The sequence below is a fragment of the Macrobrachium nipponense genome, chromosome 18 (assembly GCF_015104395.2).
Source record: "Macrobrachium nipponense isolate FS-2020 chromosome 18, ASM1510439v2, whole genome shotgun sequence".
Taxonomy (NCBI): Eukaryota; Metazoa; Arthropoda; class Malacostraca; order Decapoda; family Palaemonidae; genus Macrobrachium; species Macrobrachium nipponense.
This window is the reverse complement of record NC_087211.1, coordinates 74,172,120-74,199,619: the sequence shown is the minus strand read 5'-3', so window position 1 is coordinate 74,199,619 and position 27,500 is coordinate 74,172,120. Positions and strand designations below refer to the sequence as shown.

At 37.9% G+C, this 27,500-nt stretch overlaps 2 protein-coding genes across 7 annotated transcripts in view; one reads left to right on the top strand and one right to left on the bottom strand.

Annotated features, from left to right (window-relative positions):
* The window catches only part of LOC135196847 (ionotropic receptor 21a-like), an 11,897-nt gene extending 7,300 nt beyond the window's left edge, over positions 1–4,597 (top strand). Inside the window, exon 3 of the mRNA XM_064223633.1 lies at positions 2,631–4,597. Within this exon, the coding sequence (XP_064079703.1) occupies positions 2,631–4,307 (1,677 nt within the window). The 3' untranslated portion in view covers positions 4,308–4,597. The remainder of the gene's footprint in view (positions 1–2,630) is intronic.
* Positions 4,598–16,097: 11,500 nt separating this feature from the next.
* Positions 16,098–27,500, bottom strand: part of LOC135197182 (solute carrier family 22 member 13-like) — a 31,725-nt gene continuing 20,322 nt past the window's right edge. For 4 of the 6 annotated variants that reach the window (XM_064224174.1, XM_064224175.1, XM_064224173.1 and 1 more), the window contains exons 3-13: positions 27,007–27,112; positions 26,151–26,259; positions 25,547–25,650; positions 24,687–24,841; positions 24,184–24,352; positions 23,635–23,779; positions 22,685–22,926; positions 22,372–22,544; positions 20,936–20,994; positions 19,557–19,676; positions 16,098–16,759 (exon numbers count right to left, since the gene is read on the bottom strand). In XM_064224174.1, the coding sequence (XP_064080244.1) occupies positions 16,484–16,759; positions 19,557–19,676; positions 20,936–20,994; positions 22,372–22,544; positions 22,685–22,926; positions 23,635–23,779; positions 24,184–24,352; positions 24,687–24,841; positions 25,547–25,650; positions 26,151–26,259; positions 27,007–27,112 (1,658 nt within the window). In that variant the 3' untranslated portion in view covers positions 16,098–16,483. The remainder of the gene's footprint in view (positions 16,760–19,556; positions 19,677–20,935; positions 20,995–22,371; positions 22,545–22,684; positions 22,927–23,634; positions 23,780–24,183; positions 24,353–24,686; positions 24,842–25,546; positions 25,651–26,150; positions 26,260–27,006; positions 27,113–27,500) is intronic. The other 2 variants (XM_064224177.1, XM_064224178.1) reach the window with 1 other exon arrangement.

Below are 27,500 nucleotides of genomic sequence, written 5' to 3'. Positions count from 1 at the left end.
ATTTGATACGTAATATAAATGAATATTTAAATCGACAATATATATATATATATATATATATATATATATATATATATATATATATATATATATATATATATATATAGTAATCTGCTTTATTTGATTATTCCCGTTATTCTTGTTTTATTAGCCATATTCGCCTTTCTTCTTATCCTTTTCATAATTGCTTAACATAATTAACTCAGACCTAGCTATTCAAAGTCAAAAAGCAATCATAAAAAAAATCAAACGAATATAATTCTCTTATTTTTTATCGAATTCCTTGCATATCATCCTATTTCATTTGGACGAGTTGGAAAGCTGTGGGAGTTAAAACTGACGAATACATTAAGAAAAGCTTACTTTCATTAAAGCTTTCTTAGGTTGATCTTTCTGTAGCTATTCATTTCTTCTAAACAGAAATTAATTCAAATTAGTTTTACATGTATACCTAGACCTACTACCATAAGCATATTATAAGTAGCTGAAAGGATAAGAAATATGAAAGGTGACGTTCTCGTTTAAGTCTATTTCATATGTTTTTATTTATTTATTTATTTGTTATTAATTTTTTTTTTTTTTTTTGAAGAAAAACCTACTGCTTTAATCAAGGGTTGCTCTTTGACGGCTATATGGTGTAACATGAGTGTATGCACATATTTTGGGGAATGAAAGATAAAGTTTCTTTGAACAGAAAATATTTTATAAACATGCATTTTAAGGCGTCCGTTGTCGGTGCGGGGAATTTTAAAATAATCGTTATCATTAGTGATGCTTTCACGCGATGGAGTTCGTAGAGAGAAGTCGGCTCGAGCAAGACCACCGGTGGTCTTGGCTCGAGTCGCCTGAGATGTAGAAGAGAGCGGAGGTGGCGTATAAGAGTGATGGAGTGATTAGGCCGATGTTAATAAAGTATCTCCAATAAAATGTATTCTTTAGATTTTGAAGAAAAAAAATGCATGCATCATTGAAACTGTTTCCCTCCCTATCCGTGGTATTCATTGGCCACCGATAAAAAACAAAACAAAAAGAGTAAGCCTAACTGAATCTCTCATCCATCAAAGATACGTTTGCTTATTCATTAGACGTATTCATTAGACACCTATCAAAGATTTCAAGTGTAGATTTAAAAATCTCTTCCTCTCCATCTAAAGTATTCATCAGACACCAGTCATAAGCGTAGAGCTAGTCATGATTCCTGGTTCAGCAATGTCGTGACGATGCACTAGAATTCAAAATTCACAAATGAATGTTGCTCAGCAACGTTTACACTACTGTACTGACTTGCTCTCTTGTGGTGCTTTGAGGTGTTCCACCTCTAGGCCCATGTTCTAAATTTTGCCGTTCTTTAAACAATTATATTCATCTATGTATGATTATCTCCGGTTTATTAAGCTTTCTTGATATCTCTCCAACAGGAACTTGCACCAAATGCAGTGTGCAATAATTGTCTCTCGCTCTTAGACCGATAAATGACACATTGACAGATTCCCGTGCACATAACATCAAAAGCAATAGAGTTAGGTCGCTTGGTTCACACTGTTAGGATATCGTTTTTTTTTCTTTTTGTTTATAAATTTGATAGCATTTTGTGAGATTCCAAGGTTTTTTTTGTAAAATTTAACAAATGGAATAGTTCAACTACCTTCAACTTAATATTGAAATGATAATTTAAGGACTATGTTTATGCGATACTACTAGTGATAGGTGTCTCCTATCTATTTGTTAATGTATATCTATGGTTGTGATATGACGTTTTTTATCACTTCGTTTCGTTCACGTCAATTTTGCTATATGGAAAATAGTTTTACACAATAACATAACATAATGTTCTAAAGATATCAGTGACTGTTTTTAACGTCATTACACATGATTTCTTCCATCTTTGAAAAGAAAAATCGATAAATAAGGCATGAATCGTGCGTCAGGCATGTGAACGAAAAATTGTGAATCTCTGCCAATGGTTTTTTATTTGCTTCACACGGGAGACCTAAACACAGCTGTTTACCGCAACGGAATATTTAATTAAAACGCTGGGGATTTGTGTGCACGTAGATATATATATATATATATATATATATATATATATATATATATATATATATATATGTATGTATATATCTATATATATGTTGTGTTATGTATATTTGTGCTTGTGCAAGATCATATGCGCATTTCATGCATGTTTTGTTTCGTACTCTGTTTTCCTGGTTTCCATTTTCACTTCCCGAACGAACGGGTCATGAAGTGCTCGAGGAAGTACCATTTATGTCAGCCAACAATTTCATTTATTACAGGCTGCTTTACAATATATATATATATATATATATATATATATATATATATTTATATATCGTAATGCCCTTTTTGATCAGGTTAACCTTCCGTTAGTCCAGGTTCTTGAATATGTCAGACTTATTTTTGGTTATTGTTATTATTACGAGAGAATTACAGCTTTTTCTTTTTAAATATCAGGAACTAAATTCGAAGGATGTACAGAAAAAAAAAACAGTTAACATTTCAGTCGCAACTATGTTGAATTTCGAAACGCAAAAAAGTGGACTTTTATTGAATATTTACTATTCATTAATTTTGTAAGTGATTCAGTTTTTATATCTTATCTTCCACAGATGTACTTTCTGGAAAAAGATGTACTCCTACGACAGAACACCTGGGCTAGATCTATCTGCGACGGCTTCTTCTTCTTGATAACCAAAGGCGAAGCTTTGGTCGAACACGCCTCCATTGACCACTTCAGAAGCGTTCCATACCGCCCAGATTTCCTGCCACCATCTCTGTGGAACTACAAGGCTAACTACGTCGTCCTCCTACTCGACCCCCAGGGACCCAAACCGAAGGAACTGGTCGAGCTCTTTAATTTTAGGAAGACGGAAAACCTCGCCATTTTGCATCGCAGTCAAAATACTGTGAAGGTATGGACACACGTCCTCTACACTGAAGTGATTGGGCTGGAGGTTGTGGACACTTGGTTCCACGGGAAGCTGCACCGTGGTAATGTCTTCCCAAAGAAGTTCGACAATTTCCACGGGGCCAAAGTTCGTGTGGCCACGTTTGAACTGGAACCCTTTATCGTCTATGCTAAAGATGACAGCGGCAACTTTGTCGGGAGGATCGGCGTGGATATGCAGGTCATCGATGGGCTGTCGAGGGCCAAAAACTTCACTGTCGATTTCTTCGAGGTCAGTGACGACGAAAAATGGGGAAACAGATACCCAGATGGTTCGTGGGATGGCCTCATGGGGCAAGTGTTTAGTGAGGCTTCTGACATCGCTGTCTGCAATGTATTCATTGATGGGCCCAGATGGGGCCTCATTGACTACTCGTTCCCCTACAATTACATGCCGGCGTGTTTTGTGGCACCGTCACCGAAGCCCTTGCCCAACTGGCAGTCCCCAACTTTACCTTTTGCCTGGAGTACTTGGATTTCTATTGGTATCGCTATTCTAGTTGGAGGTGTTCTACTTTATCCTTTAGCAACGCTTGGCGTGAAGGAAGAGTCAGCTGTTTTCAGGAGCCTCTCTTACAACTACCTCTACATTCTCAGTTCTATAACTGCAAAAGGTGTCATCAAAGAGCCTAAACACCTGCCTTCACGCCTGTACATTGGCTTTTTCTGGATATTTTCCCTAATTGTTTCAACCGCGTACTCAGCTAATCTTGTGGCGTTTTTATCAGTGGCGCAGATGGAACCTCCCATTGACACGCTGAAACAGCTGGTGGACAGTGGCTTGAGAATCAGTGGCAATTCCATCTGGAAAAGCCTCTTCGAAATGTCAACCGACAAGGCCGTTCTGGATCTTGTACCGAAGATGGAACTAGATGCCGATTATCACACCATCCTCGACAGGGTCCAAGCGGGTGAGTTCGCCTTCATCCAGAACAGACAATTTCTCGAACTGAACAGGGACGCAAGATACAGTTCAGGCGGCCGAGCGTCGATTCGCATCGTCGAGGAGTGCTTCATGAACTATAACGTAGCCCTGACCTTGCCCAGGAACTCCCCTCTCACCGACAACCTGGCGAAAACTCTCATGAAAATATTCGAATCGGGTTTGCTACAAATATGGAAGGAGGAAGTCGTCAATTACGTTCACCGAAGGTATAGAAAAGAGAATGAGGCCACAACAGTCATCGAATTATCAATGGTCAGGCCACTGGATCTCAGCCACGTGCAGGGCATTTTCTACATATTGGGCATTGGGTATCTTCTCTCTGTCTTGATCTTGGCTTTCGAGGTTATCGTTAGGCCGACTAAGAAGGAAGAGAAGGGCGAATTCCTTTACTGAGAGTTACTGATGAAGTTCTGAAGTCTTTGGGGATTCCCTCAACTCAACCTTTGAAAACTGTAGTATCACCGACAATTATTCACGAACAATTACGTGCCGCTACCTTCTTCTGTAAATGAAAACTACTTTTTTTTGTTAGATGTCATCGTCATATGGTTTAGTGCAGTGATTAGAAGAATGACAGGTTTAATTCAACGTTCCCTAAATTCTCAACTTTTCAACAGTCTTCTTCTTCCATTCACTCTTGCAGATTTGTAGGTGACAAATTTATCCTTGCTTATGATATTAATAAATATGGGGCACTTTACATGTGCGTTTAAGTGACCCCATTCTCCCCGGTGCCTTTAAGTGTTTAGTGATAAGGTTAAATTATCGCATTGTTTAAATTTACGAAAATAGATGGTGGGAATAATTAGGCTAGGGGTTAATGGAAGACATAAACATTGGTCTTAAGCCCCTCCCACACGAGGGACAAATGCACAGCGGGAAAGACACTGTTACCAATTTTGCGAGTGGATGGCGATCACGAAGTGTGGTCCAAATCATGGGTTCGCCTGCCTGTGATTACTGCCTGCCTTGGATTGTTTGATCTGGTAGCATTGTTTAAAAGCGAGGGAATTAAGGGGAAATCAGAGTGCCCGTCGTGTCTTTGCCCCTCGTGTGGAAGGGGCATTAGATAAAGTTGTTTCTGTTCTTTTACTCTTAAGGAAACAATTTCCAGAAAAAAGACAATGACATTTTCAAGTCCTAGAAGGAAAACCTTAGGCCCTCAAGCTTTTGAAAGCCGATTACATTGTTTGGTTAGGTACCGAATTGTAATTTCAATTTCGGTGTTTATTTTACCTTAAACCATTTTTGGACTCAGGGACGCTCACATAGGGAAGGCTGCAGGGGCTCAAGAAGCCCCTGCCCTGTGCCCTCTGTGAGTAAAAAGTGCCCTTCTGAATAAAAAAAGAATTAAGAAAAAAGGAAAAGAAAGAGGAGAGAAACAGAAAGAAAATAGGGAGAAAAATGAAATAAAATTGAGGATTAAGCACTTTTTCTTTTTATTATATTAAAATTCTATAACTGCCATATGTACTATAGCCCAAGTTCCCAACACACTGTACAGATTCCACATGCACTTGTAAACAAAGTTTGTGATGCGAAAAGATCACCAATAGCAGGTGCTGGGTGCGCTGAGATGACCCCAGTCTGGCCCTTTGGGACAGGTTGTAAAAGTACCCTCAACTTACGTATAAGTCAATTCAATTTACAAAGAAAATTCTTCAATAAAAAAAAGGGGTGGGGGTGACAAGTACTAAGAATCGAGCTTTGCCACAAGAAGGATCTGTTGCAAAGATAAAAGATGACATTTTACACTCGACCATCCAGGTGTGTCAGACAGTTTTCTCCCATGGTGTAAAAGTTCTGCTGGAGATGCTAAAATGCTTCTGAATACCATAAATTTTGAATTCATCCTGTGTCGGGAAACTGTAACTTCAGTCTTTATGGAAACTGCAGTTGCTTCAGAACAGTTGCAGTCATCTACTTTGGACTTGGCAGCAGCTTCAAGGATCACTGATGGGATAGTTTTACGACTCCAGGTACTCAGAACTGATGAAGAGTTCAGGTGCAGCTGAAGAAAAGGCAGATGAAGATGCAATCGACATACCAACTACAATTCCAGGTCAAACTCGATAAAGAACGGTGCCAGTAAGGTATAGAAAGTCCTCAAATACTAGCCATTCATTTGAAATTCTTGAGGTCTATTACAGAGCTAATCTGTTTTTCCCATATCTAGACCAAATTCATCAGGAATTGCAAAAGCGATTCCTGGAATGCAACACTACTAAGACTGAAAATTCAATCCTGGGGTCATCATACAAGTTGACAGACCCAGAAGTGTGGAGGGGAGCAAGAGGGAATGAGGCTACCAAAGAGACATATTGTCAGATCTGATGATGCTAAGCATTGAAAAGGACATACCAGTTAATGAAAGTGAAGTCATCAATAATTTTAAATGCATGGCAGACAGACGACTACTGTAAATTGAGATTCAGTTTAGTACTAATATAAATTTGCTTCATGATACTCGTTTTATTGTAAGGCACTTACTGATTAAAATAGCTATGTATCAGACACCTGTGTACTACGCTGAATAAACATTTAGTTTATAGTTACCTTCTACTTAACAGTGATGTACATTGCATTTGGTAGCAATAAATATTTTCAGAGTATGCTCTAGTGTTGTCCCCTTAATATCTTTGAGAGCCCTGCCTTTCTGTAGTCTTTGCACGTCCCTGACTGGACTTGAAAATATCCTTTTCCTATGTTTTAATGTTTGCTTCGAACGTTTCTGACATTCTTTTCTTTAGCCACTAGAATAAAGGACAGCACTCTTACCACTGTCGCGAATTTCAGCGACGTTCAAACGGTACATTTAATCCCAGATGTTATGGGACGGACGACCTAACCTTTAAGATGAAAAATTTGCAGACAGGATGGCCAACTCTGAACAAGGATGGCGTTTTACAAGGATTTTATCACAAAATTAGACTCTAACAAATTTAACATGGGCATGAAGCAGCAAAAGCTTTCTCAAAACACAATAGGGAATCTTGAGCGACATACGTTTACACTCGTGGCGGTAACAATTATCACTCTGTCACTTTGCAAATCGTGGAAAAAAAAACACCTAAATTAAGTCACATTGAAATGGACCAGTGATTGAAATTAAGGTTAAATGGTGTAGCAACCGTTACATAGTCACATTAACTTCAATGACCACGGATGGTAAGATAAACCTGATACAGCCCCAACCTTACATGGTCTCTCGTCACCTCGGTTATCGCGACATTAGATAATTTCGTGAAATTATTTTCTGTTAAACATAAATCAAAACACAATTTTCATCTCTGCTAATGTAGAATTGACTTTCCACTCCGTTGGGTATTAATTTACATCAAAGAAGAACCAAAACGCCAGGGATCTCCCTTCCAGGTTTGCCAGATTCCAAGTCTAAATGTGCCGATGATTGCTAGAAAAGTTGCCAAAAGATGTTAAAAGTTGCCAGTGGCTAGAATATATAATATAAACCTTTTCAGCAGTAAGAACAAACTAACTTCTAACCTAACCTATAGGTGTAAAACATTTTACCTTGTTGCCAATGACTAGCCAGTAAAAAATTGACAGAGAACCATCAGTGTATAGTATATCTCTGAAACTAATAATAATAGCCTACCTAGTTGCCTAACAATTTGGTTGTGGAAAGTGGCATAGAGTCTAGAGATAATATAGTGTAGGCCTAATGCCTCAGCAGTATTACCCCTATGCCTAACCTACAATGAAAAGAAAAGAAAATAAAAAAGGCTTCCAGTATATAATTTGCACCTAAAATCATGTTAGAAATTTAATCACATTTTTTAAAACTTCTTGTCATTCCATCATAGGTTTATGCTGCTGTATTTTGGCAATTGCCAATGGAGAAGATTTATACCACTATAGTAATAACTTTACTTAAAGACACGTTTACACACTACAAAATGTCAAATAAACATAACATAATGGCAATATATATCTTAAAAGGCACGGTAGTGAATTGTTAATCTCAGCTCTTTCCAGTTAGAGACAGGTTGGTTAGAGACAAGCGCTGGGTTCTTCAAATATGCTGAAATGAAAAACAGCCAGGAAAGATGACCAATGCACTTTGAGGTTGGTGACGCCTCGGAAATCACATGCCTTGGGCATGGAGCACCTGTGTTTGCTGGGTGCCACACAGGGCGTGTCTGCGTGTGTTCGTAACGAACAATATATGACTTTGGTTATGGGGAATAAGTGTTGAGAGAGAGCACTCATTGATTACCTGTGACAGAGTGCGGAACATGCCTCGAAGAGGTGTTGCAGACCCATCGAATAAGGTAACGTAAGACAGAACTTTGAAAAAGTTAACCTTTGAAGTAATAATTATTGGGTCTGGAGAAAAAGAAGTGTGATGCAGTACACATTCTTTTTTGATTAACTTACATGGGTAAAGTGGTGTAATAATTGTGGTCTCTTTATTTCAGATGGGTTCAAAGTCACCATATAGAAAAATGGATTCTCTAAGACTTTTATTGACTTATTAAAATGTTATGGTTAGTCGGACATAATGTGAATATGAGGGGGTGCTTTCATAAATATGATTTGGAGAGGAAACGATAGGTTAACGGTTTTTTGGGGGTCAAAGTTAATTCATTTTATTCCATTTATTTATTGATCTTGTTCCATTTTAATGTTAGCTAATTTGGGAAATAAAAAGTATATGTTTGTAATTACAGGAGCTTATTTGCCTAGCTTGCATTTTCAGCTAACTTCCCTGAATGATCTGCAGCGGTTTGTTTCATTTTGTTTAAACGAGTATCATTTGGCCTTAAAAACTCGTTTAATAGTTGGTGGCAGCGGTAAAAAGGTTCATTAGGGCCATAGGTAGTGCCTCCGAAGAGACTATATATAGTTTAAGCATATTTTGGGGAGAGTGATTATGATTATGTATCAGGCAACTTGCTTTATTGCTGACTTAGGTGAAGATACTTGGGTGCGGCCGCGCGGGCAGTTTTTCTAGCAGTGGTTTAGTGTGAAGACGTGTTTCTGTGTTATGAGGGGTATTAAAGTGTATTTATGGTGTAATGGGAATGAATTACGCGCGGTTGCAATGTGTAGACGTGAGTGTATAATTTTATATTTCCTTCCATTCTATTTTTTTTCTTTTTTTATTGGTGTTAATTTACTCAAAGGTGTGTCTTATTTTGATGTCCCTCGAGATTTGGTGGACATTAGTGGTTTTGTGGTAAAAGAAATACGGGGGAAAAGTGGTATTGTGAGTTTCGTTCTTATGCTTGGCATGAGAGAGAGAGAGAGAGGGGGGGGGGGGGGGGGCAAGAGAGAGAGAGACAGAGACAGAGAGAGTAGGGCAGTGGCAGCCGAGTGAACGGATACTGATTTAAGCGGTTTTCTCTGGAACTGATCTTCTTCCTGTTTTTTTTCCTATATAATATATATATATATATATATATATATATATATATATATATTATATAATATATATATATACACACCACACACACACACACACACAATCCCGTAATCCGTAAATTATTTTGAGTATCCAAGGTAGTCCAGAATCTTTCATCATGTGGCAACAAAAATCTCCTCCATACATTTCATTTAATTTCTATATCACACACAATTATATATATATATATATATATATATATATATATATATATATATTATGATAATCTTGAAACACTTACCAATATACACACAGAAATAAATCGTAGTACTATCATTTACAACTTATGAAATCAAGCAAAATGTCACAGCAACTCTCCAACACAACACACAACAAACGTGGCCGTCGAGGAGCCAAAAACATCGTTCTTCTTAATTTGCGTTTGCTCAGGTCAGAGTGGAGGTTTGGCCTTTGTATCGGCACTGAAGTTAATTTAAAACTATTCTGGCTGTGATGGTAAACCGGCAGAGCATAATTGTGGACTTTGCAGCAGACCTTTTTCATAAATCTTTCAGAAAAGCAACCCTATATTTTTTATAACCGAAAGTTGCTAACAAGTTTTCCAATTTTGGTGTTAGTTGCCAACCACAAAATTCTGTTGCCAACCAACGGAGAAAGTTTCCAGTTTTGAGGTTTTTGGCAACGAAGCTGCCAACCTGGCAACCCTGCTTCCTTCTTCTTCCCTGCATAAATCGTGCAGATTTTGTCGCTAATAATATGACCAGTGTTATTCGCGACAACCACTGTGGGAAATGGGGCTTTTGGGTTAATATGGAAAGCGCAATTGAGTGAAATCACATTGATCGCTCTCATTCCCATTAAAATAAGTTCACGGATTGTTTTAAACCTGGTATCCTAGATTTGGTTAAGTGTGTTTGATTAGGGTTGCTGTATTAGCCTCTAATTATTCAATGTTTGATTAAACAACATGAGAGTTCAGTTTACATTTGTATTTTTGTCCTCTGCCTAGCTGTTACTGCGCTCTGTGAAGCGTCATTGTTTTTAATTGAGAGTATCTTTCTTCAAAAGACGCTTTGGCTCTGATACTCCTAGGCTATTTTGTGGCCTGTAATTCTCAAATACACTTTTCTGTGGGTTGTACACAGGTCCACGTTAATCTCGGGTCATGGACACCATTAAATGTTGTGACTCACATCTTCTTACGAAACAGATGGATAATCACAGGCCTCAAAATCGAGTAAGGAAATCAGAGCCCTTGCATTCTCTTAATATAAACAAAGGTTTATTCTCTCTTCAGTTCAAAACAACGACGTTCCACAGAGCGCAATAACAGCTGGACAGAGGATAATATTTCAAAGATGAATTGAACTCTCATTTCATTTAATCAAATATTGTAATATTAGATAATTCAAGAAGGTTTTTTGCTAAGAATATTACTGTAAAATCATATTCATGGGCCGCGCCGATTGTTATACCTATATGGCCTCACAAATTTGTTTTTTACGTATTTTTGAACAATTTCATCTAAATCAACATAACTTAGAGAAACACAGCTTTAAATTATTCGATAAGTTCATAAACAGTTTTCTGTACTTATTTCATGGTCCCATCAGTCACTGAATCGTTACTGAGCGTCAAAGTACAACAGTGGAAGAACACGAAATAATATTTCAGATTTAAGCTAGTTACCCACTCCACGGATTCATTTTCTTTTAGTATTCCTTCAGTCAATAATAGAAAACAATAAACTTTCACATTTTAAGGTAGGACCATCACAATAGTTAATTCCTTCTTAACGGTCATTCCTAACTAAAATTTGAAAATTATTACATGAGATTAAATCACGTATGTGCATTCAAAGAAATTCAATGAAACTATGATTACTTAATATCTCCCATGATGCAATAAATGAGTTAAGGAAAACATTTGTGACCTATGACCATTTTATGTATATTTAGAAATATAAAAGAAAAATAAAGATAACGCAAGAAGACTATTTTTCCTTCTCCTAATATTAACCTTCTACGAGCCCAATTGTACCTACACTGCACTGTAGCGAGATATTGAGGTCACGTCAATACGACAAATAAATGATTCATGTTAAATGGAATCTTGTTTTCTTAATCTGAATTTTGGCTTTTGAGAGTGTTTGAAAAAAAGTTTGTTTGGAATAAAAAAAAAATAAGCTTTGAATATATATTTATCTTCACAAAGATAGAAACGAAGTTAAAAACAAGTAAAAAATGCGCCGCAGTTTCTTCGGAACAATAGACTTTACCGTATGAGTCGCGGCCCAGGAAGCCTTCAACTGCGGCCTGGTGGTGGCCTGTCATATAGCGTTGCTAGACGCTAACCTGAACCTTAAATAGAATAAAAACGACTGAGGCTAGAGGGCTGCAATTAGACTTTTAAGAAATGTTTTGTAAAAAAAGTATAAATATGTAGAGTTTGCTCAGTAGATGTAATGCAAATCAATATGATAATTAGAATTAAGGTTAAAATGAGAAAATTGGAACTTTTGTTAAATATGATTATACTATTAAGAAATAAAATTAAAAATATGTAATCTGTACAATTCAGCATGTTAATATAAACCACACTTTACATTACTTTTATTAATACTTAACTTTCTTAACGATTCCCTACCATGGTTAGCTAGCTATGTATACCCTCACTCTTCTTTCACCCATTTTACCTATCAGCTAAAAAAAATGATTGGAGGGTGATTGATCAACATACTAATTTGCAGCCCTCTAGCCTCAGTAGTCTTTAAGATCTAAGGGCGGACAGACGGACAAATAGTCATCTCAATAGTTTTCTTTTTCACAGAACTAAATATTAAATCCCATCCTTCTCCTGACTTCTCAAAATTAATTTCTGAAAAGCTTGATAATATTCAAACTTAATCTTTAGAGCTCATTTGCTTCGTTACTGATGAAGTGTTTATTAAGAATAAAAGAGAGACGAACAGAAAACAGGACGCAAAAACAATAATAAAATTCCATTTCACTGAGAGCCGCTGGGATTGACAATTAGTATAGTGGTTAGTGTTGTGGCATGCCACTCAATCGTCGCGGGTTGGCGTCTCCTCCAGGGTGATGAGAAATCACTGGCTCTACATCATGATCAGTTGCTGTTGCAGTGTGGGGTCTGCAGTGGGAGGTTGATGTGCTTGTTCGGTAAGTAGGTTTTATCTACTGAAATAATAATAATAATAATAATAATAATAATAATAATAATAATAATAATAATAATAATAATAATAATAATAATACAATTTTTAAGAAAAGAATAAAAGAGAATAATCTACACTAACCTTTCGCTAGAAATCAGATAAGGGTAGTCGCTGGTCATAAATGTTTTTTTACGTTTTTTCTTCCATTTATTACTCCTGTTTTAATCTTCTCCTCTCTCTCTCTCTCTCTCTCTCTCTCTCTCTCTCTCTCTCTCTCCCCTCGTGGGCAATTTGATGGACATTAAATGACTTGAATCGGCTAATATAGCTTCGACCTCATTACCAATCATCTGCCCTTAATCGTGACATATCTCTTTCTCCTATGATAACACCAACGACCTCCATTACTCCATCATTACGCTCGGTAAGCCGACATTCAACCTATTTTCTTTTTCATGAGGCTCAGAGTCATTTTTCCGAGAGGGAATTCTTTAAAAGATCTCTAATGATAACCAAGATGATGATTCTCTGGGTTTCATGAGACAGACGTTTCTTTTAAGGCTTATATATAATGGTCGTAGCATGGGAGGTCGAGACCTTTACGAAGACTTGTCGAGTTCCAAGGTGATTCTCGTATGATTCTCCAGGTATCAATCTGGTATTGCGGCGTCTTGTCGTCATTCTTCTTTTTCTCTCTTATTTATCGTATTTTTACTATCATTATAATTAATTGCTGAGTCTTTATGCGTTATCATTATCACGACTGTTATTGCTAAAGATACATGCAAACACACGTATGGAAAGGACATTGGTTGTGTCATCTCATTCCAAAACTATAATACGTTTTTTGGACAAACTCTAAATAATACTCACAATTATGTGACTTAAATTTTCGCAGATCGCTTTCAGGGAAATAAAGCTTTCAATAATTCGTCCTAGTTTTTACAAATTGCCGTATATCTAATTTTTGTTTCTTTGAGTTTTTTGTACTCTATAACATATCAAAATTTCAGCTGTCTTCGTTGTCACATTTTCGAAAAAAGAAAAAAATCCACAAAAGATGGGCTAAGGGTTTGGTTGACATTGAACAGCGACCTTCACTGAATTGCGGGTCGGCGCATAAATAGCACGAGTGTATTGCAAGGCCATGTTTGTTTACATGGCCTCACAATAGACTCGTGCTATTTATGCGCCGACTCGAAATTCAGTGAAGCGAGTCGGCGCATAAATAGCACGAGTCTATTGTGAGGTCATGTAAACAAACATGGCCTCACAATAGGCTCGTGCTATTTATGCGCAGATTCGCAACACAGTGAAGGTCGCTGTTCGTTGCCAACCAATTCCACAGAGCTCAAAGAATTTGTTTGAAACCATAGTAACAAATGTTGCTCTTACTCCAAAGTGGGATTTATTTAACTTGTGAGAAGTAAGCATTCATGGCAAGCTTTTCAAACAGTGACCTTGTCACCAAATTCGTAGCATCTCTACATGAGCTAAGTCGTGCTTTTATCAGCAACGTGGCTACAAGAATTAAGGTGACAAAACAGTTTAAAGGTAATCAAACAGTATAAGTGGACTACAAGTTCATGAATGATACTTGTATCTATCAATTCTTCAGTGAATTTTTTTTGATTGACGCATATGCAGGGGGCGCCATGAAGGAGGGCTCCGTGGATGTCGTGAGTTTAGGATCTTCTCAGTAAAAAGTGAAGTTTTTTAACTAATAAATAAAAGAAAACACCAAGATGGTCAGTTTCATGAGTGCAGTAAAATTATCGGGGTTGCATCTATTTAAAATAATGAAATCCGAGTGGATCTTTCTTGTTTGTCCGGCCCCGGGTTGGGGCAGGGCAGGGTAAGGGAGATATGACACATCCACACTCCTCCTGTAAACCTGTTTGTCCATCTTGGGTTAAGGCGGTGTAAGTAGGGGAGACATAATGAGCACCACCGTCAAGCTCGTTAAAAATAAAGCTTACGATAGCTATTACTTGGCCAGCGGAGAGAGAAGCTTTAGTAAGATGAAGCTTATAAAGTCCTCTTGTAGAGAATAGAAATAGAAAGTGCTATCAAAAAGGTTCAGATGTAAAGGCTAGAAAAAAATAGTTTGGGTAGGGTAATTCATTTTTCCAGCGTCTGTACATCATACTTTTTATTAGGAGAAAATTCGTTAAAGCTACAGTTCTAATCTTTGTGAACTTTCAAAAGATAGTATGCTTCTCAGTTTGTCCAGATTCTGTACAGATTTAAACGCCTCGTTTTTATTTGTTTGTTTGTAGTGGTTTTTATTATTGAATTATTACTTCGCTTTCTTTTGTTTTGTTTTCGAAGCTATTCAAATTCTTTAAAAAAAAACAGCGTATTATTTGTTAAAATAATATACGTAGAGTTTGTTAAAAAAGATGTCATTTATTCACCGGAAAAGTAGATGAAAATTTACCATCCGTTTGTAACGACTTGAATGCCTCATTTTTGTTATTATTTCTTTTTATCCTATTATATTATTAATTCACTTACTTTTCTTTTGTACCATTTATACAGTACGTTAACATTGTCAGCATTCGTTACCTGTCACATTGACTTTGGTTATAGATTTGTTTATAAGTCACTATCTGGGGTGCAATTTAATGCTGAAGAGCTAGGGCCTCTCAGCGCCTCTGCTGCCTACGCTGCTCTGCAGAGGCCATAGCTCAGATCTCTAGAAATCTGATCAATGAACGGCACTCTTCCTTCGGGCTGTCTCGCACTCAACCATCCTCCTCCACTCAGTGTTTGTTTGTTTGTAACAACGTTTGAGCATTGCCAGTAATGTAGTAGATGCAGTCTCTCTCCCTCAGTTATTTAATGAAAGGATTGGCAACCTTGACGCCGTCTCTGAACTTGTCTTTAGCTACATTTTCAGTTTTTTCCTTGTGAACATTTTAAGAAAATCATAACAGTGAGGGCGCCAGCAACCCTAAGGCAGGCCCTGGATCTCAGCTTCCTGCAACTGTGGGGGTCCTCTCCCAGCTCCAACCTTAGAGCCTCTCACTTCATCTCGCTTATTTTCTGGATCTCCTTACCTTGCTGTCCAGCAACTCCAACTCCAACTCCCTCTTTTCACTCTTAAGCACTGAGTAGTCGAAAGTGGCCCAGTGCATGGCTTGACAGCCTAAATTTCATAAATTAAATCCCTGGGCTTATAAAGTACCCAGAATGAAAAGACCTAGGGTCAGGCTTAGGATGATACGCAAGATCCTCTAAGATCAGGATGATTGTCTAAGGATTATTCTACCCAGGGTTATTTTTTGCTAGTACTGTATTATGGCTTGCAGGTAAAGTCTACGGAATGACAATGGCTTAATCGTACAAGTCTAAGTTTTCATGATCTCTTTGATGGCAAGGCCACACTTTTATAGACTACATCGTAATAGGTTAGTTTACTATAGCTCACATTTGAGCAGTGCTCCTTAACTGGGCTAAATAGTTCAACTTACACCTTCTTCGTTTAAGGAACATTAGCACAACTGAGAGAGAATATGACAAGCTTCCTAGGTTGGATTTTGAGAAGGTAAAACAGAGCTTCTGTTTCTATAACTAAATGATATAGGATTGGAACACAAAGGATAAGAAAAGGAAACCAGCGTTTTGTGTAGAAATGAAATCAAACTCTTCATTTACATACTCATCTATTCCACTGTTTGGCATCCAGTGTGGGATCAGATGCCCAGAACAAGCCAAGGGTAATCTTAGGGTTAAACAGTATAAAAGTAGCGTAATATACATAAAAAAAATGCATGGAAAACGCTTCTGAGAACTAATTCCTCATAATAATGACGATGGTGCAGATGACAGTGAAACTACATAACGGTAATGACCAGAATTGATAAATGATAGCGGTGACTGTCAAATTCTGAATTGGTGAAAATATACTGACCGAAGTGCACAGCAACAACAACAATAATAACAACAACAACAATGAAATACAATAATTATGCTTCAATCCATCTGACTAATAAAAAACGAGATTCATGAAAAGCCCCCATTTTGTTGACCACCAGATATGGTACTGACAATCGGCGGGCTGAAGGCGTTATTGTCACTCCCGTAGATGAGATGGCTGCTGGATGGTGACCTGATGACGTCCGCCCTCCGGGACTTCTCTTCCTCCAAGCGTTTCATCAAGTCTGCCACAGTTTCTGGAAGTCTTCGACCGTTCGTCTCGGGCAAGAGGAACAACAGCAATCCAGCAATGGCTGAGCAACAGCCGAACACAGCTGGGGGTACCCATGTGTGTTCACTTCCCTGCAGGAGTTGTGACATAAGTACTTGATGCATAAACAGCTATGAGAACTATTATCTGAATAAAGAAACAAAGGAATATGTCATGGAAATGAAATAAAACATTAGAGAATCGTTATGAACGCAAATCAGATCTACATTCATGAATACAGAGGCCTCGGCAGCAGAGGATAGACACAGAAGTATGGCGTCAAGTCCCGAAAACAAAGAAGACGGTGACTTTCCAGCATCTGAATAAGGCAGGACCAACGATCACATAAGAACAATAGATTGGGCATGGGATCAGATAAGTGAAACCAGCCTGTGTGAGTGCTACCTACACGAAGATGGTGGCCCAGGCCAGGGATGACTCACCCTAGTGGCGAGGGCTTTCTGCACTAGCCAGCCAACCCAACAGTCAGTCTCTCAGTCACACAGTAGGTGCTAGATGTCTTACCCTGTATTGTTGTCTTGTAGACTGTATGAGTGCACAAGGTTTTGTAATGCCTAAGTCTTGGACTGTATTTGGCTGCTTCAACAAGGGGAAGATTGAAGGCATTACTTATCATGAGTGAGAATTAAAATATTAGCTGAACTGCACAAGCCATTTATCTCAAAATACATAATTCAAAACATTTAACTCTTTAGCTGCAACTCTGCAAAATTTCCTCACAGAGTAACTTTTTCAAGTCATGACTTAAAACTCACATAAACCTTTCAACTTTATTTAATTGTAAAAAATATAAAGAAGTTATTAATCTTTTGAATGATAATGTCAGCGTCCATAGCTTATGTGTTTCACTTATGTCAAGTAGGTTAGATCACAGAATAACTGATAGGCAGGCATTAGCAATATCTACTACTCTGAGCCCTGGCTTGGCATTTCTATCCTACAACGAGATGGAGGTGATGGCTACATCTGTTGTAATACTTGTTAAATTGCTGTTCCCAATCCATTGTTCTTATGTGACTGTTGGGCAAGACCCACTATTTAAGCCCGCCACTGACGTTCAGTTATAACTGCATAGGCCGACTGCGCAGTTGTAACTGCGCAGGCAGAACTGAACGTTAGTGGCAGGACCAAGACAGGTCGGCCAGACCAGACTCTAGGCCAGACAAGGACATCGCAGGAAGGACCCATTATAGTCTCTTCAGTACAACAGAACCTTCGGCCATCCTTTTTCGTCTTTGTATTGATAGTTCCACTTTTGTATCAATGTTATTCTTATGGTTGTCTACCAGTAACTTAAGTGAATTTTCCTATGACAGCGAAAGTAAGAACTCTGTACTATTTTCATTATTCCAAACAGCATCTAGACGCAAACTGCAATGAAGATGACTCAGAAGACCTCAGGCATTCAATGAATGAAATGAAATTTCTACTCAAGTAACTAGAGTACTAGATATTTAACTGTCTTTGGTTTATGACCTGTCAATCATGGGCCATAACCCATTTTTCGCGGTCAACCCGATTGATTGATCATGAATCCCCTGTCCGGCTGACCTGTCTTAGCGGCCCAGGAGTAGGGATACCTTACCATATAATCTGTAATGAAGGCTCTGGAGTAGGGATACCCTACCGTATAATCTATAATGAAGGCCTTTGTTAGGAATAAAGAAGTCTGTATGAAATAATCATGTAGGGAAAATTAGCTAGGGAAATCTACTAGTAGAGTTATGGTAGATGAAGGCGAAGGGAAGGTAGAGAGAGTGGTAGAAACAGATTGCAGTCGTAGTTGTTTAAAAAGAGAGAGCAACAAAACCCAGCAACTTTGCCAAAACAAAAAGGTGTTGATTAAAGTGGAAAATCTGACACCTCCAGTGGGTGGTTACGATCGATTATGACGACCAGTAAGATTCGTACACGGGTGGCACCGGAAGTTGGGAAAACCACTCCAGTGAATGTAGGGTGTATCCCAGTAGAAATTAGGGAGGAGCCCAAATTGAGACTTCACTTCTCAGAAAAGAACTGTTAGGAACTAACCACTGGGCATAAACATTGTGTTGGTTGAACCTCTGTACCCTGTGAACATTGTGTGTGTGAGAGATAGTGAATTGTGTGTGTTATAATAATAGGTAAGATCAACAAAGTGGCGTGTTTAACTTGCCCAGAATCTAATTATAAGTATCCAAGCCAAAACCTCCTGAGAGACTGGATAAATGAAAAGAATTGAATTAATCTAATTTCAGAATCTGCGAGACGTCCACACAGTAAGTAATGTACAATATATAACAATAAGTTCCTAAGAAAAGAAAAACTCAATAACACAGCAATATAGATGAAGATTACCCCATATAATAAACAAACATAAACCAAGGCTACCAAAGAAAAGACTTACTAATCACAAAGAGAAAAGAGAAAAGAGAAGAAAACGAACATAACACCCTGGAGTAGGGATACCTTACCATATAATCTGTAATGAAGGCCCTGGAGTAGGGATACCTTACTGTATAATCTCTAGAAGGCCCTGGAGTAGGGATACCTTACTGTATAATCTATAGAAGGCCCTGGAGTAAGGATACCTTACCGTATAATCTATAATGAAGGCCCTGGAGTAGGGATACCTAACTGTATAACCTGTAATGAAGGCCCTAGAGTAGGAATACCTTATCATATAATCTGTAATGAATGCCTAGAGTAGGGATACCTTACCGTGCAATCTGTCATGAAGGCCGTGGAGCAGGGATACCTTACTGTATAACCTGTAATGAAGGCCCTGGAGTAGGGATACCTTACTGTATACCCTGTAATGAAGGCCCTGGAGTAGGGATACCTTACCATATAATCTGTTATGAAGGCCCTGAAGTAGGGATACCTTACCACATAATCTGTAATGAAGGGAGGGATGCTGAAACCCACATAAGCAGATAAACCACAGACAGCAGTTCCCCAGGGTCGCAGGGTCGTCGGGAATAGTTCTGGTGCGTAAAGGAAGTTTACCTAAAAAAAAAAAATGACCAATAGAAATAAAAGATGATAAGGTGAAATGTTCCTGAAAAATTGGATTATGACTTGTATATCAGTTCACCTAACAAAAGAAGTTGAACTAAATGCAGAAGGGAAATTTACCCATAACAAAATTAGATCCTACAATAGTTTTGTACATTCTTATGCGATACAACAGTATTTCATAACCATGTATTATAGAATAGTATTGCATAATCCTGTGCTATAGAACAGTATTGCAAAATCCTATGCAATATAACAGTATTGCATAATCCTATATTGCTGTACGGATATGAAACAATGAAAATAGCGAGAAAAATTTTCTTGATTTGAGCTGAAAGGTTTCAGAAGAACTTTAGGAGTCATTCGGCAGGAAAGTAAAAGTTTATACTTCAAGGAAAATTGTGGAAGTTCCTAAAACACTTAGAAGTTTTCCTGAGGATATATGAAGTTTAACTTGAAAATAGTAGAACGTCTGCTTAAATGTTTTATATTAAAAAATGAGAACTTTAACTGTACAATCAGGACAAACGTAGCCTCTTACTCTTGGATAGAATTTATGCTAATTATCTCAACATACGATAATCTGATAATCACGAAACATGCAGTTATTTTTGTTCTAGATAAACTGCATGTCCTCGCTCAGAAATATATCACAAATTCGGCCTGCAAGAAAACTACATCAAATTTAAGATAGAAATACGAATTCATGCCAGTTTTCATATTTAGTCCCATTTTTTCTAATCTACCAGAAAATAAACACATTCTGTTTTATATACTGACTCCTGGTATAGTGGTTAGTGGATTGGTATGCCACTCAGATGTCATGAGTTCGCGTTTCCCCTCTAGGGCGATGAAAAATCACTGGCTCTGTATCATGATCAGTTACTGATGCGGTGTGGGGTCTGTGGTGGGAGGTTGAAACCAACATCCTTCGGAAGCTTGAATTCTAAGTCAATGGCCCTTGTGTGGCTGCTCCATATGAATAGGTTTCATGTACTGAATATATATATATATATATACTATATATATATATATATATATATCCTATATATATATATATTTATATATATAGGTGAGTGTGTGTATATATATATATATATCATATATATATATATATATATATATATATATATATATATATATAATATATAATATATATACATATATATATTCAAGAATTTTCCTCATGGAATATTTCGCAGGAAATATTGCAAATAAATATACCCACGAAGAAGACAGAAATACCTTACCTGATAAGCAGTGCAAATCAACAGGTAACTGGCCATGACGATTGCAATATGTATCCACTCTGGAAGACATGAATCTAATCAATTACCTACAACACGCACGCTTGAGACTTGAACATTCTCGTAAGTAAACACGTGATGTGTGAATGTTTGTTTCGTGGAAGTTGTTTCATATGGTAACGCTTGGCAATGATCTCTTCACTTCTTTGTTTCTTGGTATTTATTCCATTTATTCCATTTGTTTCTCTACTGAATGCCTTGACGTCTCAAAGGAAATGGATGAGGAAGTAGGAACGTTAGTAATTCTTGCCGGGTATTACACCATATGATAACGATGATATGTATCAGAGCTTGTACATATAAATTATATATCATATAGATATATATATATATATATACTATATATATATATATATATATATATATATATATATATATAGATATATATATCACAGGGAAAATTTTAAAAAGAAAAGACAGAGTGCCAAGTACTTTCGTGTATTTAACACATCTTCGGGGCACAAAGATGTGTTAAATCTTTGTGCCCCGAAGATGTGTTAAATACACGAAAGTACTTGGCACTTTGTCTTTTCTTTTTTAAAATTTTCCCTGTGGCTTTTGCTGGTAAACAAAATCACGTTGTTGCTTTCTCTGGGGCCATTTTTAATTAACATTCTTTTAGTGTGTTATTATAAGAAAAAACCAGGTTGACTTTAAAGGCTTTTTTAGCAATGATTTAATGGTTTCAAAGTCAGTTCATCTGCTAAGTAAAGGACGTTTGAACATCGAAAGATCTCGTGGTATCTCCGTTGTTTTATTTTCCCTCGTGGCGTATACCTTTATATATATATATATATATATATATATATATATATATAGATATATATATACATGTATATATATGATATATATATATATATATATATATATATATATATATATACATTACACACACATATATATATACTCCTTAAGATCCCAGGAAATATTTAAGGATGAGGTTGCTAGTCCCACACCCTATTCATTAGCCCTAGCAGACGCAGGTACCCATTTTACCATGTACACAAGTTTGTAAGTATCTGTAGCTACATGTGTTTGTGCATAAATATCAATCATCTACAACGCAAAAATTAGGACTCATAGTGTGTGGTGCCAGGTAAAGGTTAATTACACACCAAAAGGCTCACCAATGTCATGATTTGACAGTTGAATAAACGATATATTTACAGGATAAACCTAATTATGAATATCGTAAGAAATACCTTACTGTAAAAATAGTTGGTAGCTAACAAGCTTTGGGTTGTAAAATCTATTTTATTTTGCAACGTCCGAAAGTATTCTTACAAAGACAAAATCTTAGACTAATACAATAAAACCCTCACAGAATTACACTTTCAAAAATCTTTATAATGTCAAGAGAAAGGGAGTTGTTAACGTACCGTTCTTCAAGTCAGCGAGCAAGAGCCCTGTAACGGAAATAAGCAGCGCGCCACAACAGACGAGACAAGTGATCACCACTGATTTTCTTCCGAGACGCTTCGTAATCGGGGCTGTCAGGGTGTAAGCAGGTATCTCGAAGACTCCCAGCAGGGCCATGTAGAGGAAAGGAGAGCTGCGGTCGTAAGAAAAGGATTACCTAAGACGACTGCCCAAGCACGAAACATCATCGGGAAATATGTAATCAAAAGATCGACCCAGCAAGTCAGTTTTCTTAGTAAGCCGGTTGCGTTTTTTTTTTTTTTTTTTTTTTACCTGAATGAACTGGAACTCAGTGGCAATCCCAGGTACACGATTCCTTGCAGAAGCCACACAGCAAACAGTACCAGTGTCACTTTCCTGATGATTTTCGTTCGCAGCAGAGCCATGGGTCCCGCCCACCATGGACCAACGCCGTCATCTAGGCCTAGCGCATTGAAAGACTCGCTACAGCTCAATGCATTGCCTCCAGTTGCTGAGAACATTCTCGTCTTCTGCGTCTGTGGCGTATTCAGTTTCTGTGGTTTGATAAGTGGAATCAGAAATGGGAGTTTACTTAGCAGTGACAAGGAAAGTTAAAGGAAAATAATTCATAAAGTTAAAGAACAAAGAAATAAGTGTCAATGCTTAAATGTACTGAGGGTGGTATGGAGATAATTAACAGATAAAATTCAATTCAGGATAGGAACATCATTGTCTAACACAAAAGTGACTTTTGCAAATTTTAAGCATATGAAACTGCGACCTTGCAACAGAAGCAAAAACAGGAAGTTGTAGATGTAAAGTCCATAGACAGGCTTAAAGGCTTATGCTGATTGTTTTCTTTCAAGAAGTACTAAACTGATTTGTGATAGTAAAGATGAACTGCAGATGATGGTGGAAGTCTGAATTGTTCTTAAAAAAAGAAAATCTTCAAGAGCAGCATTAGCAAGAACAAGGCCATTATGAAGGATTACAAAATATACTGGTAGTTGTGCATTGCAGCTATCTGAGTGTTACAGGAAGCTACAATGTAAAAACTATTACTTCGAGTGCGAATGGCTGTGCAGCGTAAGAACTGTCCAGTGAAGATTTGACTATGTAGTACAGTCGTGATACTGTTCAGTGTGCCCATCGAATACTCAAATAAGGCACATATTTATATTTCGATAAACATCCAGCATGACCGAATGTAAATACAAGGATATAAGTAAATGAAGCACCAAAACAAATGAGAATCATCCTACCTGATACATAGAGTGAACCAAGGCGCTGACATCCAATTCTTGAGAGAGATTCGGCCGATTGAGTCTCACAGCTCTCTGCAGAACCTCGGTGGCTTCTTCCAACCGTCCTCTCACAATGAGCCAGCGTGGAGATTCGTCTATCAAGCTGGGAGACATGATTCATTTCTATTCAGACTATAATAATTCTGGAGTAATACGTTGTCAAAAGCCCTTTTGTTATTGTAGAGTTTTGTATGTGAATTGCACACTGATCAAGATGACCCATAACTCTATAAATCCCAATAATAGCGAAATAAAATCTAGGTCAGGAATAAACTTCAACGAAAGGAAGGCGTTCTCTGAAGCAAGTGTCAAAGTGTTATTAAGTTGACGCATCGAAGCGAGATTTTGTCTGATACATGAAATAAATGATACAGGTCAAGAGACTCACTCCTTTACTCACTACACTAGCATTCTCGACAAGACAAGATTAGCAAACCTCACGTCAAAGATTCAATCTTTGGTCCCTACAGAAGTATCTTCTATCAAGAAACTCAACTGCTTACTTACAAGACAAGCACTAGAAGCACCAGACAAGGCCAAGAGGCTGCTGCTTGGAGAATACGCCAATCCCTGATCCAGTAGGCTAACCCAGATAGACCTATCATCATCAAGGCATAAGGCAAGGCCAGAAAAATGCCTACTGTCGTACGCAGACTCGGTTGGCATATTTCCATACCTGTAAAGCAGAATTACCATTGAAAACTTCTCGTTGGTGTAGTGTTTAGCGGATTGTATGCCACTCAGATGTCACGAGTTCGCGCTTCCCCCAGGCTGATGAAAAATCACTGGTTCTGTCATGATCAGTTACGGCCGCAGTGTTGGGTCTGTGGTGGGAGGCTCAAACAAACATATTCTTTGGAAGTTTGAATTTCAAGTCAATGGCCCCGTGGGTGTCTTCCATATGAATAGGTGTCATCTATTGGATTACTGTAGTTAACATTCTTGAAAGTGGGCCCAAGTTAATTCTTTATTTCAATGAGATTACGCAGAAGAATGAAAGAATTGCTTACTATTGATGAAAGAAGGGTAGACCATGATGGTGTTAGACACTCCCAAGAAAAACCTACTCAACATCACAAGCCAGAACCATCGTGATAACACCAGGAGTACAGTGAAACCCGTTGTCAGCAGAGTACCAGTTTTAACGGACCATCTCCGACCATATCTGCAGGTGAAAATGAGAAAAATGTGTATTTCAATAGTAGTGGGACTGGAGAACTGAAAACGCTTAACCAGGTTTTTGGAGATACGATGTTACACTTGGACTACACTTCACGTGAGGTAACCAGCAATGTATTCTGCTGTACGAAGTTCACAAGACCTTCATGAAAACTCGGGGAGGGGGGGGTTTATTATTGTAACATTTGTTATTCGTGAGCATCTTAAAATTTATTATTTTTTCCTAACTGAAACTCGTCTTACTGCCTGGTTCAGTCTTATAATTCACCATCATCGACGACCTCAAATGTTATCATACAAGTTGGATAAACCAGTCAATAAAATCAATCTTAGAACTCGGTTCCATTGAGCCTTATAAGAGTTTCTCTCTCTCTCTCTCTCTCTCTCTCTCTCTCTCTCTCTCTCTCTCTCTCTCTGAAACATCTCCTTGCCATCAAACATGGAACTATGAACTTTAGTCGATCAACCTACTGTTCTTTTATTGCCAGCACCCTTCAGTTGGCACATATTCTGCCAGATCTAGAGAAATCGAAATAGAAATATTCATACGGGAGGGAATGCTATGAGCGTATCTTGAACTCAGATGCCCATTCAGAAAGAGAGTATGCCAGGGAAAGTTGAAATGTTCGCAATTACAAAGATTCAGGAGTTCCGTAGTAACTGATTAACGAAAATAGCCGAGGGCACTGACCTGTTCGCTGTTATCGCCCCTAGGATGCCTCCCAGGAAGCATCCAGCAGTGTAGATGGTCTGGAAGAATGGAGAAAGATGGGCTCTGTCGCATACCAGGTTCCACTGGAAAAGGGATATTTTATACAGAGGGTGACACATCATAAAGCTCTTTCGTGGACTTCAATTTTCCGCCTGTGCTAAGGAACAGTGTCTGACAATTTGCAACGCGTATTTTCCGTGAACAATTCCACCCAAACTTTTGCTTAGTTTTGAAATTAACTTCTAATATTTCAGTTATATCAACAATTTGGTCACCTGCTGCACACTTTTATCTTGTCTTGGACTTGATGCAGCATACTTATTCATATCTTTGTTAAAGTACGCACGCATGTATAAACATCTTTAGGAAATTTAAACAAATTGATAAGGATTATTGGACGCAACGGTCACAAATCTTGAAAAACTTATCAAGTATTGATCGATCCCGTTCATTTCCATTCATAAAGAATACAGTTTTAAAATGCAACCTAATCATGGAATGGAAATTCAACAACACATGAAACTACAGTAGAGAAAAAGATGATTAAATGATTATAAGAAAATCAGTTGAGAACAACACTGACCTCCATTGTAATCGTGGACTGGAAAACAGACGTGTCATAAATCCACTTCTTACAGGGCACAATCTGCTCGTGGCCGGTGGAATCTTCCTCTATCATCCAGCACTGGGAGCTTGGGGAGAACATTTCGAGATATGCAGGTTAACTAACACCCCAAAGATAAGAGGAATTTGAATTATGTGCAACAAATGGTACCTACAAATGATAAACGCTAACATGCTTCTAATACAGCTTACTGTTCATGTCACAAATTAACAAATTAATGGATTAAGCCTTTGGTTTATACATCGATGAGACATAAAAAAAAAATGGTAATCGTACCAAATGCTAGTTCGAACTACCAGTATGTTATTGACTTGTATTCAACTTGTTTGTGATGTATGTGATTATGATATGTTGGGTTCATGTCACAGACAGGTTGAAAACATGTCAAAATCCATAGATGAGTAAACCTTGGGGAAATGCTAGATAATCGCAAGAAACGCTAGTTAAAACTACCACTTGTTTGTGATGTATGTGATAAATTGCCGAAATGTGTTTTAGATTAAGCATGTTGTAGTACTGCAGTGTGGACACAGCTTTACTCCGACTTCTATTCATGAAATAACTGGATCTTTGCTAGATATTGACCTCCAAGGGTTTTATTGGGGAATACCGTCAAAACGTAAACAATAGACTATCATATCAAAAGGATAATGACCCCCAAGAAATATTAGTCCTAGGAGACGACCCCCAAAAACTATTGGATGTCACTATCTATGGAAGATCCAAATCAAGAAATATTAGTCCTAGGAGACGACGCCCAAAAACCCTCGGGTGTCACAATCTAGGAATGATTCAAATATCTGGACTAACGAACCCATTCAATGGCCTGGTCCTGTTGCTGTCCGCAGTGTCGCAGGAGTAGGAGGGCACGGCGTTCAGGAACTCGCTGCCAATCAGGTAGATCGGGAGGAGTCCGGGAACTGATGAGAAAAAGGCGCAAATCAGGATGAGGAGGGGAAACTGTGGAACGTAGGATTATCAGTGCAGGGTTGTTAGGACTTTAGGAGCTTGTATTTCTTAAGGATGCAGAGGTCAGAAGAATGGCTGCGATCCCACCTTGCCCAGGATCGAAGAGGTTTAGAGATGTTGAGGAAATTGCTTAGAACCCAACGCAACTTGTGTTACTGATTAGTATTGCATATAGTTTATGATACAAATTTTATCATGTATAAAGATAAATAGTAGAAAGAGAATAGTAGAATGTTAATTAGTGTGAAATGTAGCAAAAAAAAACTTTATGATGAATTAGCCAAGCATTTTTATGAAATTGAATCATGAGGGATAGTAAATTTTCATGTTATCAGAGAC